The following is a 13,372-nucleotide window of genomic DNA, read 5'->3' on the forward strand; positions in this document are numbered from 1 at the left end:
ACATATCTGGCAGTTCTACCTGTTGAAATGAGAATTTAAGGTTCGATCTGTGTGTTCCTGTGCCTGATGGGTTTCCACTTCACTTTTAATTTATTTTAATTTTATTTTATTTTTTTAATTTTATTTTTGGATAAACTTATACAATTATTGTTTCTAAAATATTGAACAAACGAAAATATATTAATATATATTAAAGTATTTTTAAAAATGTATTTTAAACAATTCAATTGATGGCTAGTCCTAAAATTAAATATCAGGCTAGGTAGCTGAAACTCTGAGAAATTGTGTGAACAGTGTGACCTCCTGCTAATGTGGTAGTAATGTGTCAGGAATTCAAAGTGAATTAAAGTCAATTCTAAGCCAGACTGAAAGCATGGCTGATTTGAAGAATTTGTGCAGTTCAGCAGTGTTGCCCATAAAGTTAAAATTCGCTTTGAATTCCTGAATAATTGAATACTCCACATCTGATCTTCAAATATTTAGCTCTTCCATAAAACAAACATAGCCACTAGTAATGTATTGGTATTTGACATAATTCATATTAAAAGTGCATGTGGCATATTTACTAAACTGTGATTTGTGGTGAATTGAAAGCTAAATGAAAAAAATGTAGGCAAAAATAGCTAGTTTTACAAAAAATCTCAAACTCTGCTGTAGTCAGAGCTTGGCTATTGCAGACTGAATTTTCCACTTAGATTTTCAATTCATTGCAATTCACAGTTTAGTGGATACACCTTACAGGCTCAGACATTGGTTGATATCGCTGTCCAGTCTCCTGCAGCTCTTCATTCCCTGTTGGGATAAAAATGGATGTGGTGCAGGCTTAGCATGGCTAGATACATGTATCTTCCTCCATCTAAAGGTAGTGAGAGTCCCATGGCTTGCTACTGGCTGGTAGTGAGAGACCCAAGGCTTGCTACTGGCTGATAGTGAGAGTCCCAAGGCTTGCTACTGGCTGGTAGTGAGAGTCCCAAGGCTTGCTCTACTGGCTGATAGTGAGAGTCCCATGGCTTGCTACTGGCTGGTAGTGAGAGACCCAAGGCTTGCTACTGGCTGGTAGTGAGAGACCCAAGGCTTGCTACTGGCTGGTAGTGAGAGTCCCAAGGCTTGCTACTGGCTGGTAGTGAGAGTCCCAAGGCTTGCTCTACTGGCTGGTAGTGAGAGTCCCAAGGCTTGCTACTGGCTGGTAGTGAGAGTCCCAAGGCTTGCTACTGGCTGATAGTGAGAGTTCCAAGGCTTGCTACTGGCTGGTAGTGAGAGTCCCAAGGCTTGCTACTGGCTGGTAGTGAGAGTCCCAAGGCTTGCTACTGGCTGGTAGTGAGAGTCCCAAGGCTTGCTACTGGCTGATAGTGAGAGTTCCAAGGCTTGCTACTGGCTGGTAGTGAGAGTCCCAAGGCTTGCTACTGGCTGGTAGTGAGAGTCCCAAGGCTTGCTACTGGCTGGTAGTGAGAGTCCCAAGGCTTGCTACTGGCTGATAGTCAGAGACCCAAGGCTTGCTACTGGCTGGTAGTGAGAGTCCCAAGGCTTGCTACTGGCTGGTAGTGAGAGTCCCAAGGCTTGCTACTGGCTGGTAGTGAGAGTCCCAAGGCTTGCTACTGGCTGGTAGTGAGAGTCCCAAGGCTTGCTCTACTGGCTGGTAGTGAGAGTCCCAAGGCTTGCTACTGGCTGGTAGTGAGAGTCCCAAGGCTTGCTACTGGCTGATAGTGAGAGTTACAAGGCTTGCTACTGGCTGGTAGTGAGAGTCCCAAGGCTTGCTACTGGCTGGTAGTGAGAGTCCCAAGGCTTGCTACTGGCTGGTAGTGAGAGTCCCAAGGCTTGCTACTGGCTGGTAGTGAGAGTCCCAAGGCTTGCTACTGGCTGGTAGTGAGAGTCCCAAGGCTTGCTACTGGCTGGTAGTGAGAGTCCCAAGGCTTGCTACTGGCTGGTAGTGAGAGTCCCAAGGCTTGCTACTGGCTGGTAGTGAGAGTCCCAAGGCTTGCTACTGGCTGGTAGTCAGAGACCCAAGACTTGCTACTGGCTGGTAGTCAGAGACCCAAGGCTTGCTACTGGCTGGTAGTGAGAGTCCCAAGGCTTGCTACTGGCTGGTAGTGAGAGTCCCAAGGCTTGCTACTGGCTGGTAGTGAGAGTCCCAAGGCTTGCTACTGGCTGGTAGTCAGAGACCCAAGGCTTGCTACTGGCTGGTAGTCAGAGACCCAAGGCTTGCTACTGGCTGGTAGTGAGAGTCCCAAGGCTTGCTACTGGCTGGTAGTGAGAGTCCCAAGGCTTGCTACTGGCTGGTAGTGAGAGTCCCAAGGCTTGCTACTGGCTGGTAGTCAGAGACCCAAGGCTTGCTACTGGCTGGTAGTCAGAGACCCAAGGCTTGCTACTGGCTGGTAGTGAGAGTCCCAAGGCTTGCTACTGGCTGGTAGTGAGAGTCCCAAGGCTTGCTACTGGCTGGTAGTGAGAGTCCCAAGGCTTGCTACTGGCTGGTAGTCAGAGACCCAAGGCTTGCTACTGGCTGGTGGGTGAATTACTTCCTACAAGATTCAGGAGACCTGTTTGTCACTCATTACGTAGATGAAAGCCAAATCTAACCTTCCCACCAAAAAAGCCATATAAAACATGCTGAGCCTCTCTATCTACTTAATGTTTTCTGTCTACCAGCAGCGAATGTGTGTTTCTGTAAAACAAATTGATGGATATATAAAACCTGTCTGTACTAAATGCTTTCCCTTTAAATCCATTCATATTCTGTCCTTGTTATGTGAGCTTAGTGACCCACTCAGATAATGTGTCATGTAATAATAGACATGGGATTTATCTTGCAGTCTCCCCGGACCCTGTCACCCACGCCATCGGCAGAGGTGAGTGTTTTCTGGATAGAATGTGTCAATGTGTGTTTGCTCCAGTTTGTAAATTGCAGTAATGAAACTAATCACTAGGGGGTGAGAAAGTTCTGACCTGCTCTATCTATCTCCTGAGGACCTCGCGTGTTTTCAGCCCCAGAGTTATTTCCTAAAGTTTTTAATTTTAGACCAAAATATGCAAAGTGGAAAAATCTGGAAAACGTTTAGTTATGTTTTCAGTTCAATTTATTTTGAATTCCAGAAACGTCACATTTTATTGAGTGGACTTGACAGAGTTTGATAAGAGAAGAAGTTCTTTCATTGAGTTTTTTCTCTCTCAGGGTTATCAGGACGGACGTGATCGACTGATCCAGAGATCTACCAGTCAGGGATCTCTTAATTCTCCTGTCTACAGTCGCCATAATTACACACCCACCATGTCGCGCTCCCCCCAACATTTCCACAGACCCGGTAAGTACCAGGAAACCTACAGGTAACATTGAATCCATGACTGTTGTCACAGTTCCAAACAGCACTAAATGTTAAGGCAAACCTCTGGTCTTATTTATTTTTTTCGGGAGAGACCAAGCCGTCTGCTAAAGCAGAGAAAGTTAATGTGTGTTTCAACCTTCCACAAGAAATGGATCAATGATCTTTTAATGGTCTGGAAATATTTAGAAATTGTTTGTTGCTGCTACTGTTAATAACATAGTAATATCTTCCCCCCCCCTGGCTAATGCACCCTCTCCCCATGGTTACTGCACCCCCTCCCCCTGGTAAATGCACCCCCTCCCCCCGGTTACTGCACCCCCTCCCCCTGGTTACTGCACAGCAGCATTAAGTTAATTTAGATTCTATAAGTCATCTGTGCTACCTTACGTTTGAATTCTCATTTTAGTAAATAGCCTGTAAATCTTACTGTCAGAGAGCAGGCACACTCTAAATCTCACCACTGGAGTAACAGCACATTCTAGATCTCCCAGAGAGGCCGCGCTCTAAATCTCACTGCCGGAGGGAGAGCACACTTTAAATCTCATCACCAGAGAGACAGCACAGTTTAACTCAGACTGTTGGAGAGACAGCACACGTTGTCTCTGTTTCAGAGATACTATGCCACCCCTGATGTTACATCTAATTTCTTATCTTGGTTTTGTGTGCAGTCCAGCCTTTTGCTGTTTATGACATTTATCCCCAACTTTCTCCAATTATCTGTCAGATCAGTTAATTAAATGAGAGCGTGAGTTAACCCTTAGGGGAAAGTATTATCTCTCTGACGGGTTCCTCCTACAGCGTTGTGTTATGCGATTTTTATAAGACTGCCAATGTTTTCATAGATTTTCCAGTGTCTGCCTACAGGACATTGATCTCTCACCCGATGCCCTGTTACTGCTTACCTCTCACTATAAGATTCTGATATTTACCTGATGTGAAAGGCACAAATCATGCTGATCCAGCTTTAGTAAATATGTGAGTGGGTCCTAATGATAAGAGCCATATAGAGAGTTTATTGAATAGTAGCAGATGGTGTGACGCACTGCATGTTTATTATTATTACTGATATTTACATAGCACAAATTTATTCCGCTGCGTGTTACTGTAATCAGTGCCGGCCCGCTGCGTGTTACTGTAATCAGTGCCGGCCCGCTGCGTGTTTCTGTAATCAGTTCCGCCCCGCTGCGTGTTACTGTAATCAGTGCCGTCCCGCTGCGTGTTACTGTAAACAGTGCCGTCCCGCTGCGTGTTTCTCTAATCAGTGCAGGTCCGCTGGGTGTTACTGTAATCAGTTCCGCCCCGCTGCGTGTTTCTGTAATCCGTGCAGGTCCGCTGCGTGTTACTGTAATCAGTGCCGGCCCGCTGCGTGTTTCTGTAATCAGTGCAGGTCCGCTGGGTGTTACTGTAATCAGTTCCGCCCCGCTGCGTGTTTCTGTAATCAGTGCAGGTCCGCTGGGTGTTACTGTAATCAGTTCCGCCCCGCTGCGTGTTTCTGTAATCAGTGCAGGTCCGCTGCGTGTTTCTGTAATCAGTGCAGGTCCGCTGCGTGTTACTGTAATCAGTGCCGGCCCGCTGCGTGTTTCTGTAATCAGTGCCGGACCGTTACGTGTTTCTGTAATCAGTGCAGGTCCGTTGCATGTTTCTGTAATTAGTGCTGGCGTGCTGCATATTACTGTAATCAGTACTGACGCGCTGCGTGTTACTGTTATCAGTGCGGGAGCGCTGCGTGTTTATGTAATCAGTGCCAGCGAGCTGCGTGTTACTGTAATCAGTGCCGGTGTTCTATCATTGTGCTATACCCCGTCAGATTTCTATACCCTCGTCACTTCCGGGGAGGGGAATCAGCTGGATCCTGGGCTGCACATGCGTGCTAGCACTCCTGCTACTGCACCACAGCCAGGTCCTGGAAGGTAAGTAAAACTAGTTTTACACTTTCATTATAGTTAATGCATTCTCTAAGCTTAGGCACACGGGACATTTAGGGTTAAGTGAGGGTTCAACGTAGGGTTAGGTAAGTGATTCTAACCTCTCTCACTCTCTATTCTTACCCTAACCCTTGGGGTAAGGGTTAAAATAAAGTGTGAGAAATCACTATTTAGTGATATTCCCCTATTGTGAAATATCACTAAATGTGAACAAGTCCCTAATCCTAACCGTCATTTGAACCCTAACATTAACCCTAAATGTCTGGTGTGCCTAAGCTTAGTGAATGCACTAACTATAATGAAAGTGTAAAACTAGTTTTACTTACCTTCCAGGACCTGGCTGTGGTGGAGTAGCAGGAGTGCTAGCACGCATGTGCAGCCCAGGATCCAGCTGATTCCCCTCCCCGGAAGTGACGAGGGTATAGAAATCTGACGGGGTATAGCACAATGATAGAACACCGGCGCGCTGCGTGTTTATGTAATTAGTGCAGGTGTGCTGCGTGTTACTGTAATCCGTACTGACGCGCTTCGTGTTACGGTTATCAGTGCTGGTGCGCTGCGTGATTGTGTAATCGATGCCACCAAGCTGCGTGTTACTGTAATTAGTGCCGGCGCTCTGCGTGTTTCTGTAATCAGTGCCGGCGCGCTGCATTTTTGTAATCAGTGCTGGTCCGCTGCGTGTTTATGTAATCAGTGCCGGCATGCTGTGTGTTACTGTAATTAGTGCTGCCGCGCTGCGTGTTACTGTAATTAGTGCCGACGCGCTGCATGTTTATGTAATCAGTGCCGGCGCGCTGCGTGTTTATGTAATCAGTGCCGGCATGCTGTGTGTTACTGTAATTAGTGCTGCCGCGCTGCGTGTTACTGTAATTAGTGCCGACGCGCTGCATGTTTATGTAATCAGTGCCGGCGCGCTGCGTGTTTATGTAATCAGTGCTGGTGCGCAACGTGTTTATGTAATCAGTGCCGGTGCACTGCATGTTACTGTAATTAGTGCCGGCGTGCTGCGTGTTTATGTAATTAGTGCAGGTGCGCTGTGTGTTACTGTAATTAGTGCTGGCGTGCTGCGTGTTTATGTAATCAGTGCCGGTGCGCTGCGTGTTACTATAATTAGTAATGGCGTGCTGCGTGTTACGGTAATCAGTGCAGGCGCGCTGTGTGTTACTGTAATCAGTGCCGGTGCGCTGCGTGTTACTATAATTAGTAATGGCGTGCTGCGTGTTACGGTAATCAGTGCAGGCGCGCTGTGTGTTACTGTAATCAGTGCCGGTGCACTGCGTGTTACTGTAATTAGTGCTGGCGTGCTGCGTGTTACGGTAATTAGTGTTGGCGTGCTGCTTGTTTATGTAATCAGTGCAGGCGCGCTGCGTGTTACTGTAATTAGTGTTGGCGTGCTGCGGGTTTATGTAATCAGTGCCGGTGCGCTGCGTGTTACTATAATTAATGATGGCGTGCTGCGTGTTACGGTAATCAGTGCAGGCGCGCTGTGTGTTACTGTAATTAGTGTTGGCATGCTGCTTGTTTATGTAATTAGTGACGGTGCGCTGCGTGTTACTATAATTAATGATGGCGTGCTGCGTGTTACTATAATTAATGATGGCGTGCTGCGTGTTACGGTAATCAGTGGCGGTGCGCTGCGTGTTACTGTAATCAGTGCCGGCGGGTTTCTATAGCTGGTGTTATTGTAACAAGGCTCTTTGACAAGTTTAAGCCCATGTTGACAAATTTGCTAAAGAACTCCAGAAACAGATGTATCCACTGAAGTGTGAATTGTATGGAGTTCAAAGTAAATTTCAAAGTCTAGGCCAACATAGCCAAACTAGGAATAAGCTCTCCAAGTCAGTTTGGTTTCAGATCGGCTAGTTTGGCCTAAATGTGGACATTTTATCTGCCACTTTTTATCCCTGCATGATCTCACTAGTGTAATACATACAGATACTGGCTCTCGTTAGCTGCATTGAAAACTTAGATCCAGACACCCCTAGTGGCCATACATGATAATGCAGGCTGAGTAAAATCGATTCTGTTTGGTGCCATTATTTGCCAACGCAGTCCTGTTTATAAATATTAAATGGTTTGTTACAGTGTGTTAGTCCAAGTGCTTCAAATACTAAAAACGGCTCAACTCCTCATTTTGCCTAAAGTTGCTGAATATAAAATGTTGCGAAGGCTGCAGCTTTCCTCCCTCCTCAACCCTGGAATAATTTTGTTTCTTTCCCTGCTACATTTTGGCATTTTATTTCTGATTATGACTGTCATTGTTTCCCCCTTAAACACTTTAAGTGCAAGAACATACAAAACTCCCTTCTGGCACTCAAAGGGTTAAAACATAATACCCCCCCCCCCTATTATCTTCTCAGATCTGTCTCTTATTTTCTGCTGTTTTCTGTTCTCTGTTTTTTTGTTTTGTGTTGTTTTTTTTTTGCTTTTTTTTGTCCATGTCTTGCATTTTGTTTGTTTGTTTTCTCTTGTTTTGTTTTATTTTCCTTTCCTACGTTTCCTCTTCTATCTCAGAGCTCTTGTGTTCTGGTGCGCCCCGTTTGTCTTACGTGCGCACCAGCAGTTTCAGCTCCACCCTCTGCAACTCCCGTCCCAACTCCCCCTTCCGACATCACCCGGTCGTACTCTTGAAAGGTAAGGAGACAGGTCAGGCCAGGTACCCGCCTGCTACAAGTGGCGTTATTAGCTTTCCTGATCTAAAGCTAATAAAATACCTACCCACGGGGTAATCCCTGGCACCCCTTCTCTTGGCATGCTTCACGTTTGGTGTTAGTGCATTCAGAGACCATCTCTGCATTTTGCTTTGCTATGTTAAAGGGACGGCATGCTTTTATTTTTTGTAGAGATGTGCGAATCATGTGGGAGCTCAAATAAAGTAAATAATTGATCTTGGATATCACAAAAAATACAGCAAGGAAAGTGTATACATAAAACCTTTCCAACACCAGACATGACCCTAAACCCACATATCACTGGCAATCTATGACACCATAACCGTTTGGTCTTTAATCCCATTGTACAGCGCTACGGAATCTGATGGCACTATATAAATAATAAAATAATAATAATTTAGCAGGGTGTCACAGATTGGTCACTCACCAATAAGAAGCACATTCCTTGCTGGGCCAGTTTAGGCAGCAGGCTGAGATGGTGACAAACATTGCCTCTGGTCGTTAAGGGGTTATTCATATTTTTGTCTTTGCACTTTGTCGTATAAAATGAACACTTTCTACTTTCTAAAAGGGATTTAAGTAAAAACAAACATAAAGGAATGATCTAACAGTTTCCAAATTTTATATATGTTGCTTTTATCAAAACAACTATTTATATATATTTTTTTTTCTAAACACCAGTTCTATTTTGAAGAGCTATTTACCTTTAAGACATCTGATCCCGCAGATTACAGAGAAGTTTGTCAGTGGAGTTAAATAGTTTGTGACAATTCTATTTGGGGAATTAAAAAACAGATGAATAAAATTAAGGAAAACATTAGATTTGCACATTTCTATTAATGCCTTTGATGTATACCGGTACCCTGTGCTACTTTAATTCGCTTTTTATAAATGAATACTGCCATAACGGAGTATACGTTTAGGGTGAGAGGTCTATCTAGTGGGGTGCAGAGAGACACTGTGCTGTAACTATTCGTTTCTTATCTGTCCTTTAAAGGAACACTATAGTCACCTAAATTACTTTAGCTAAATAAAGCAGTTTTAGTGTATAGATCATTCCCCTGCAATTTCACTGCTCAATTCACTGTCATTTAGGAGTTAAATCACTTTGTTTCTGTTTATGCAGCCCTAGCCACACCTCCCCTGGCTATGATTGACAGAGCCTGCCTGAAAAATAAAAACTGGTTTCACTTTCAAACAGATGTAATTTACCTTAAATAATTGTATCTCAATCTCTAAATTGAACTTTAATCACATACAGGAGTCTCTTGCAGGGTCTAGCAAGCTATTAACATAGCAGGGGATAAGAAAATCTTAATTAAACAGAGCTTGCAATAAAGAAAGCCTAAATAGGGCTCTGTTTACAGGAAGTGTTTATGGAAGGCTGTGCAAGTCACATGCAGGGAGGTGTGACTAGGGTTCATAAACAAAGGGATTTAATTCCTAAATGGCAGAGGATTGAGCAGTGAGGCTGCAGGGGCGTGTTCTATACACCAAAACTGCTTCATTAAGCTAAAGTTGTTCAGGTGACTATAGTGTCCCTTTAATTAAATCCCCATCTGTGATAGCTGTCCATTCAGCAGTGTCTTAGAAAAGATCTCTACATCATCTTTATGGGAATGGAGAAACAAATAACGCTTGTTACAGTATAGCTTACCGTTTATGTTAATTATTGGACTCACTGTTTGGATGTTATAATACTTACTGCTCCCCATTCATTATTTCCATTGATTTTAATTAATAAATATTCTTACAGCTTCCAAAAAACCCTATAGATTTCAGGCAAATTCCCTGTTTTTGTGTGGCTGCGTTATACCTGTCACCGTATCTATGTTTGTATATGTTTGATGTTTTTCCTACTTTGAAAGCAGAATAGGGTTTTTATTTTGGATTTGTTAAGGTAAATAATACAATTCTTTCATTTCAGCCTCCCACCAGAACGAATGCTGGGGAGGGATTAAATGGGCACTGCAGGCTTCCACTGACTAATTGTTTAGTAATGTATTGTATAAATAATGCATACGGTATTTCAAGTTGCTTTTTTGTTTTTGTGCATATCCTCACAGGGAATGATTTGGTCGCCCCGGGGCCTTTCCTCTAGCGTCCAAGCTGTTTTTCATGTTTCTCCGCAGGGGAAGAGTTTGATGAGCTCTCTGTGCACAGCCTCAGTTCAGTGCAGAGGTTTCTGGGACTTGTAGTTTAGTTATCAGCTTTCTGATTATGACAGCCATGCTGCAGCTACTCGAAAGCTTTGCCACGGTTCTTTCTTTTACTCTGCAGGTTAGGGGAGAGGAAGGGACAGGACGGGAGCACTGACATCATGTACACAGGTACAGGAAGCATTATACACAGGGAACGTGTGACCGAGAAGGCAGGGCTAAAATGCAGAATGATGCAGAGCATTTACTATAACAAAAACTACAATAAGTGCAGGACATGCAGAGAACCGGGGAAAGTCAATTCAGTGAAAAGTTGTAAAATGTATAATATTGGTGCTGTCAGCATGCCATGGAACGTGATCTAGCATTCAGTAAACACTCAGACTTGCTCAGCCCTCTGGAACACAGCGGGTCATTCTGCTCGAAGGCCCGTTAAACACTCTGTGAAATAGGGGTCCTCTCAATATGGTTTTATTTCATTTGGATTTAAAAAGGTCAATTGATTGCAGTCCTGGAGACGTTTGGTTTATGTTTCTTTTTTGCCTTCTTATCTTGTTAAATAAATAATAACATTTTTACAGAGTGTAATAACTAAACACAGTATAGAACAGTTATTATTGAAAGCTATGACTTGACCGAACAGCTGAAATACCTGGGTTATATTGATCCAGCTTCCAGCATTTATTATAGGCTAGTAATTCTGCTGAAATAAGCACACTGCAGGAAAGGGTTAACTGGCTAGTTAGTAGTTAGCAGATACAGAGTTTATTTAATGACCGGCAGTGGATCCGGCTAGAGAAATGCAGTGCTAGGCATTGCCAGTCATGGTGATGGCAGGAAGTTCGGACTAAAATCAGCACAGAGGACATACTTAGTGTCCGCTGTATAGGCTGTGAAGGCACCCGCCATGCTTCATGTCAAACTAAGAGGGACCCCGAATGAAGTAAAATGGCATGTACCTGAATAATACATAACTAACTACAATTTAGTTTTCTATTCTATTTAAAAAGAAAACTGACAAGATATTGGTTGATTTTGAGCCTGCACATATAGGTACACAGCACATTCTGCGATACATAGATGGGGTGTTTAGATAATATTCAATTGGGGGTCCTGGCCTGCACAGATATCCATATATTCATCTGACTAAGTGGAGACACCTTTCCTGTCATTAATCTGTGGGAACTATCCCTCTAAAGTGGAGCAATTAAAACCCAGAGCCATGGGTGATAGGGCTCTGATTCATGTGAGTTCTCTCCCAGACATGCTACAGTATTTCTATGATGGCTATATCAGATCGTCTGCACTATATATTTTTTATAGTGTATGTTAGATATTGTATCTACTGCAGTTTTTTGCGCTCTACGATTTTTGGTATTCTACCTGTTATAACCTGCCTGGAAATGTATAATCTACCTTTTACAACCTACTTTGATGTGTTATAATCTGTATGTTAATTTGCCTGTGGGTGTTATTATAATCTGCCTTTTACCTTTTACCTGGAGGTATTCTACCTGGAGATTTTATAATCTTTCTGTTATATCCTACCTGGAGGTGTTATAGTTATCTGCTATATCCTACCTGGAGATGTTATAGTCTACCTGTTGCAACTTACCTGGAGGTGTTATAGTCTACCTGTTATAATTTACCTGGAGGTATTGTAATCTACCTGTTATAACTTTCCTGGAGGTATTCTAATCTACCTGTTATAACTTTCCCGGTGGTATTGTTATCTACCTGTTGTAAGTTACTTGGAGGTGTTATAATCTACATGTTATAATTTACCTGGAGGTAGTCTAATTTACCTGGAGGTATTCTAATATACCTGTTATAATTTACCTGGAGGTAGTCTTGTATACCTGTTATAATTTACCTGGAGGTATTCTAATCTACCTGTAGTAATTTACCTGGAGGTAGTCTAATATACCTGTTATAACTTACCCAGAGGTAGTCTAATATACCTGTTATAACTTACCTGGAGGTAGTCTAATATACCTGTTATAACTTACCCAGAGGTAGTCTAATATACCTGTTATAACTTACCTGGAGGTATTCTAATATACCTGTTATAACTTACCTGGAGGTAGTCTAATATACCTGTTATAACTTACCTGGAGGTAGTCTAATATACCTGTTATAATTTACCTGGAGGTATTAGTATCTACCTGTTATAACTTACCTGGAGGTATTCTAATCTACCTGTAGGAATTTACCTGGAGGTATCATACTACAATTGACTGTTAATTTTAACGTGTGACCATTTATTGTAAAGGGAGAGGATACTTACATATAGTCACTCACCCAGCTGTTAAACTACAACTCCCAGAATGCCCAGGCATCCCCTGGTTTTTATCATATGAGTCTGATGATGGAGTGCTTGGTGGGGCCGTGCCTACCTGAGACAGAGCAACATCTGTCTGGGGGGGGAAGAGGGGGGTGTCTAACTGGGAGAGAGCAACATCTGTCTGTAGGGACTGTGTCTATCTGGGAGAGAGCTACATCTGACTAGGGGGGCCGTGTCTACCTGAGAGAGAGAACTACATCTGTCTGGGGTGCACAGCCCCATACAATCTGCCCACCAGCCAACAGTAAGCAGAGACTGGCATTATTGGGAGCTGGGTGAGGGGGATTATTTTTTTCTCAATTTTATCCCATCTGAGGTCTAATCTGGATACTTATTATAGCTGATATTCCAGAGGAATTGAACCTGGACAGACACATGGGCAGTTATCTTCTCTCCAACTTCTCGCCTCTTAGTAAATCTGCCTTTAATGTAAATGGCTACCTGACATGAGGCAGTTTGCCGTTCCATCATTGGAGTTTGGCCATCATGACGCAGGGCAAGCTGCTGAGCTCTGTCTGGCCTCATTCCCCTCTGTGCGGTTTTATATAGTGATACAGTGTCTCACCCTGCATCGTGTATTCTCTCTTGGCATTGCGTGGGGAGGGCTATATCTTACTGGTGCTTATATTGCTGAGAATGAGGAGTTGGCGTGCTATTCACCTCTCCCTAGTCCATCACGCATGCTGCGTCTGTATGACGGAGTCAGTGTATTGGCGTAATCCATGTCTGATTTAAGGGGGTGCTTTTGTACAAAATTCATGCTACAAGGTGCTGAATATAAGTCAGTGCTACCCTGGGGGGGGGGGCAGGTGGGGTTATTTTAAAGTGACAACCCTTAAATCGGAAAGCTATACCTTTCATCTTCTGGTGAACAGCATTAGGTGGCCGCATTTAACAAGTTAAAGCCAGACTAGTGAAAGGGCTTTAAATTTGTCAAATCCTCTCGTATCCTGTA

The 13,372-nt window shown here is 43.5% G+C and overlaps 1 protein-coding gene across 1 annotated transcript in view; it reads left to right on the forward strand.

Annotated features, from left to right (window-relative positions):
* ABLIM1 (actin binding LIM protein 1) overlaps positions 1-13,372 on the forward strand; it is a 207,104-nt gene that overhangs the window by 163,664 nt on the left and 30,068 nt on the right. The window contains exons 11-12 of the mRNA XM_063434108.1: positions 2,808-2,843; positions 3,167-3,296. Of these exons, the coding sequence (XP_063290178.1) occupies positions 2,808-2,843; positions 3,167-3,296 (166 nt within the window). The remainder of the gene's footprint in view (positions 1-2,807; positions 2,844-3,166; positions 3,297-13,372) is intronic.

This window comes from Pelobates fuscus, chromosome 10, assembly GCF_036172605.1.
Source record: "Pelobates fuscus isolate aPelFus1 chromosome 10, aPelFus1.pri, whole genome shotgun sequence".
NCBI lineage: Eukaryota > Metazoa > Chordata > Amphibia > Anura > Pelobatidae > Pelobates > Pelobates fuscus.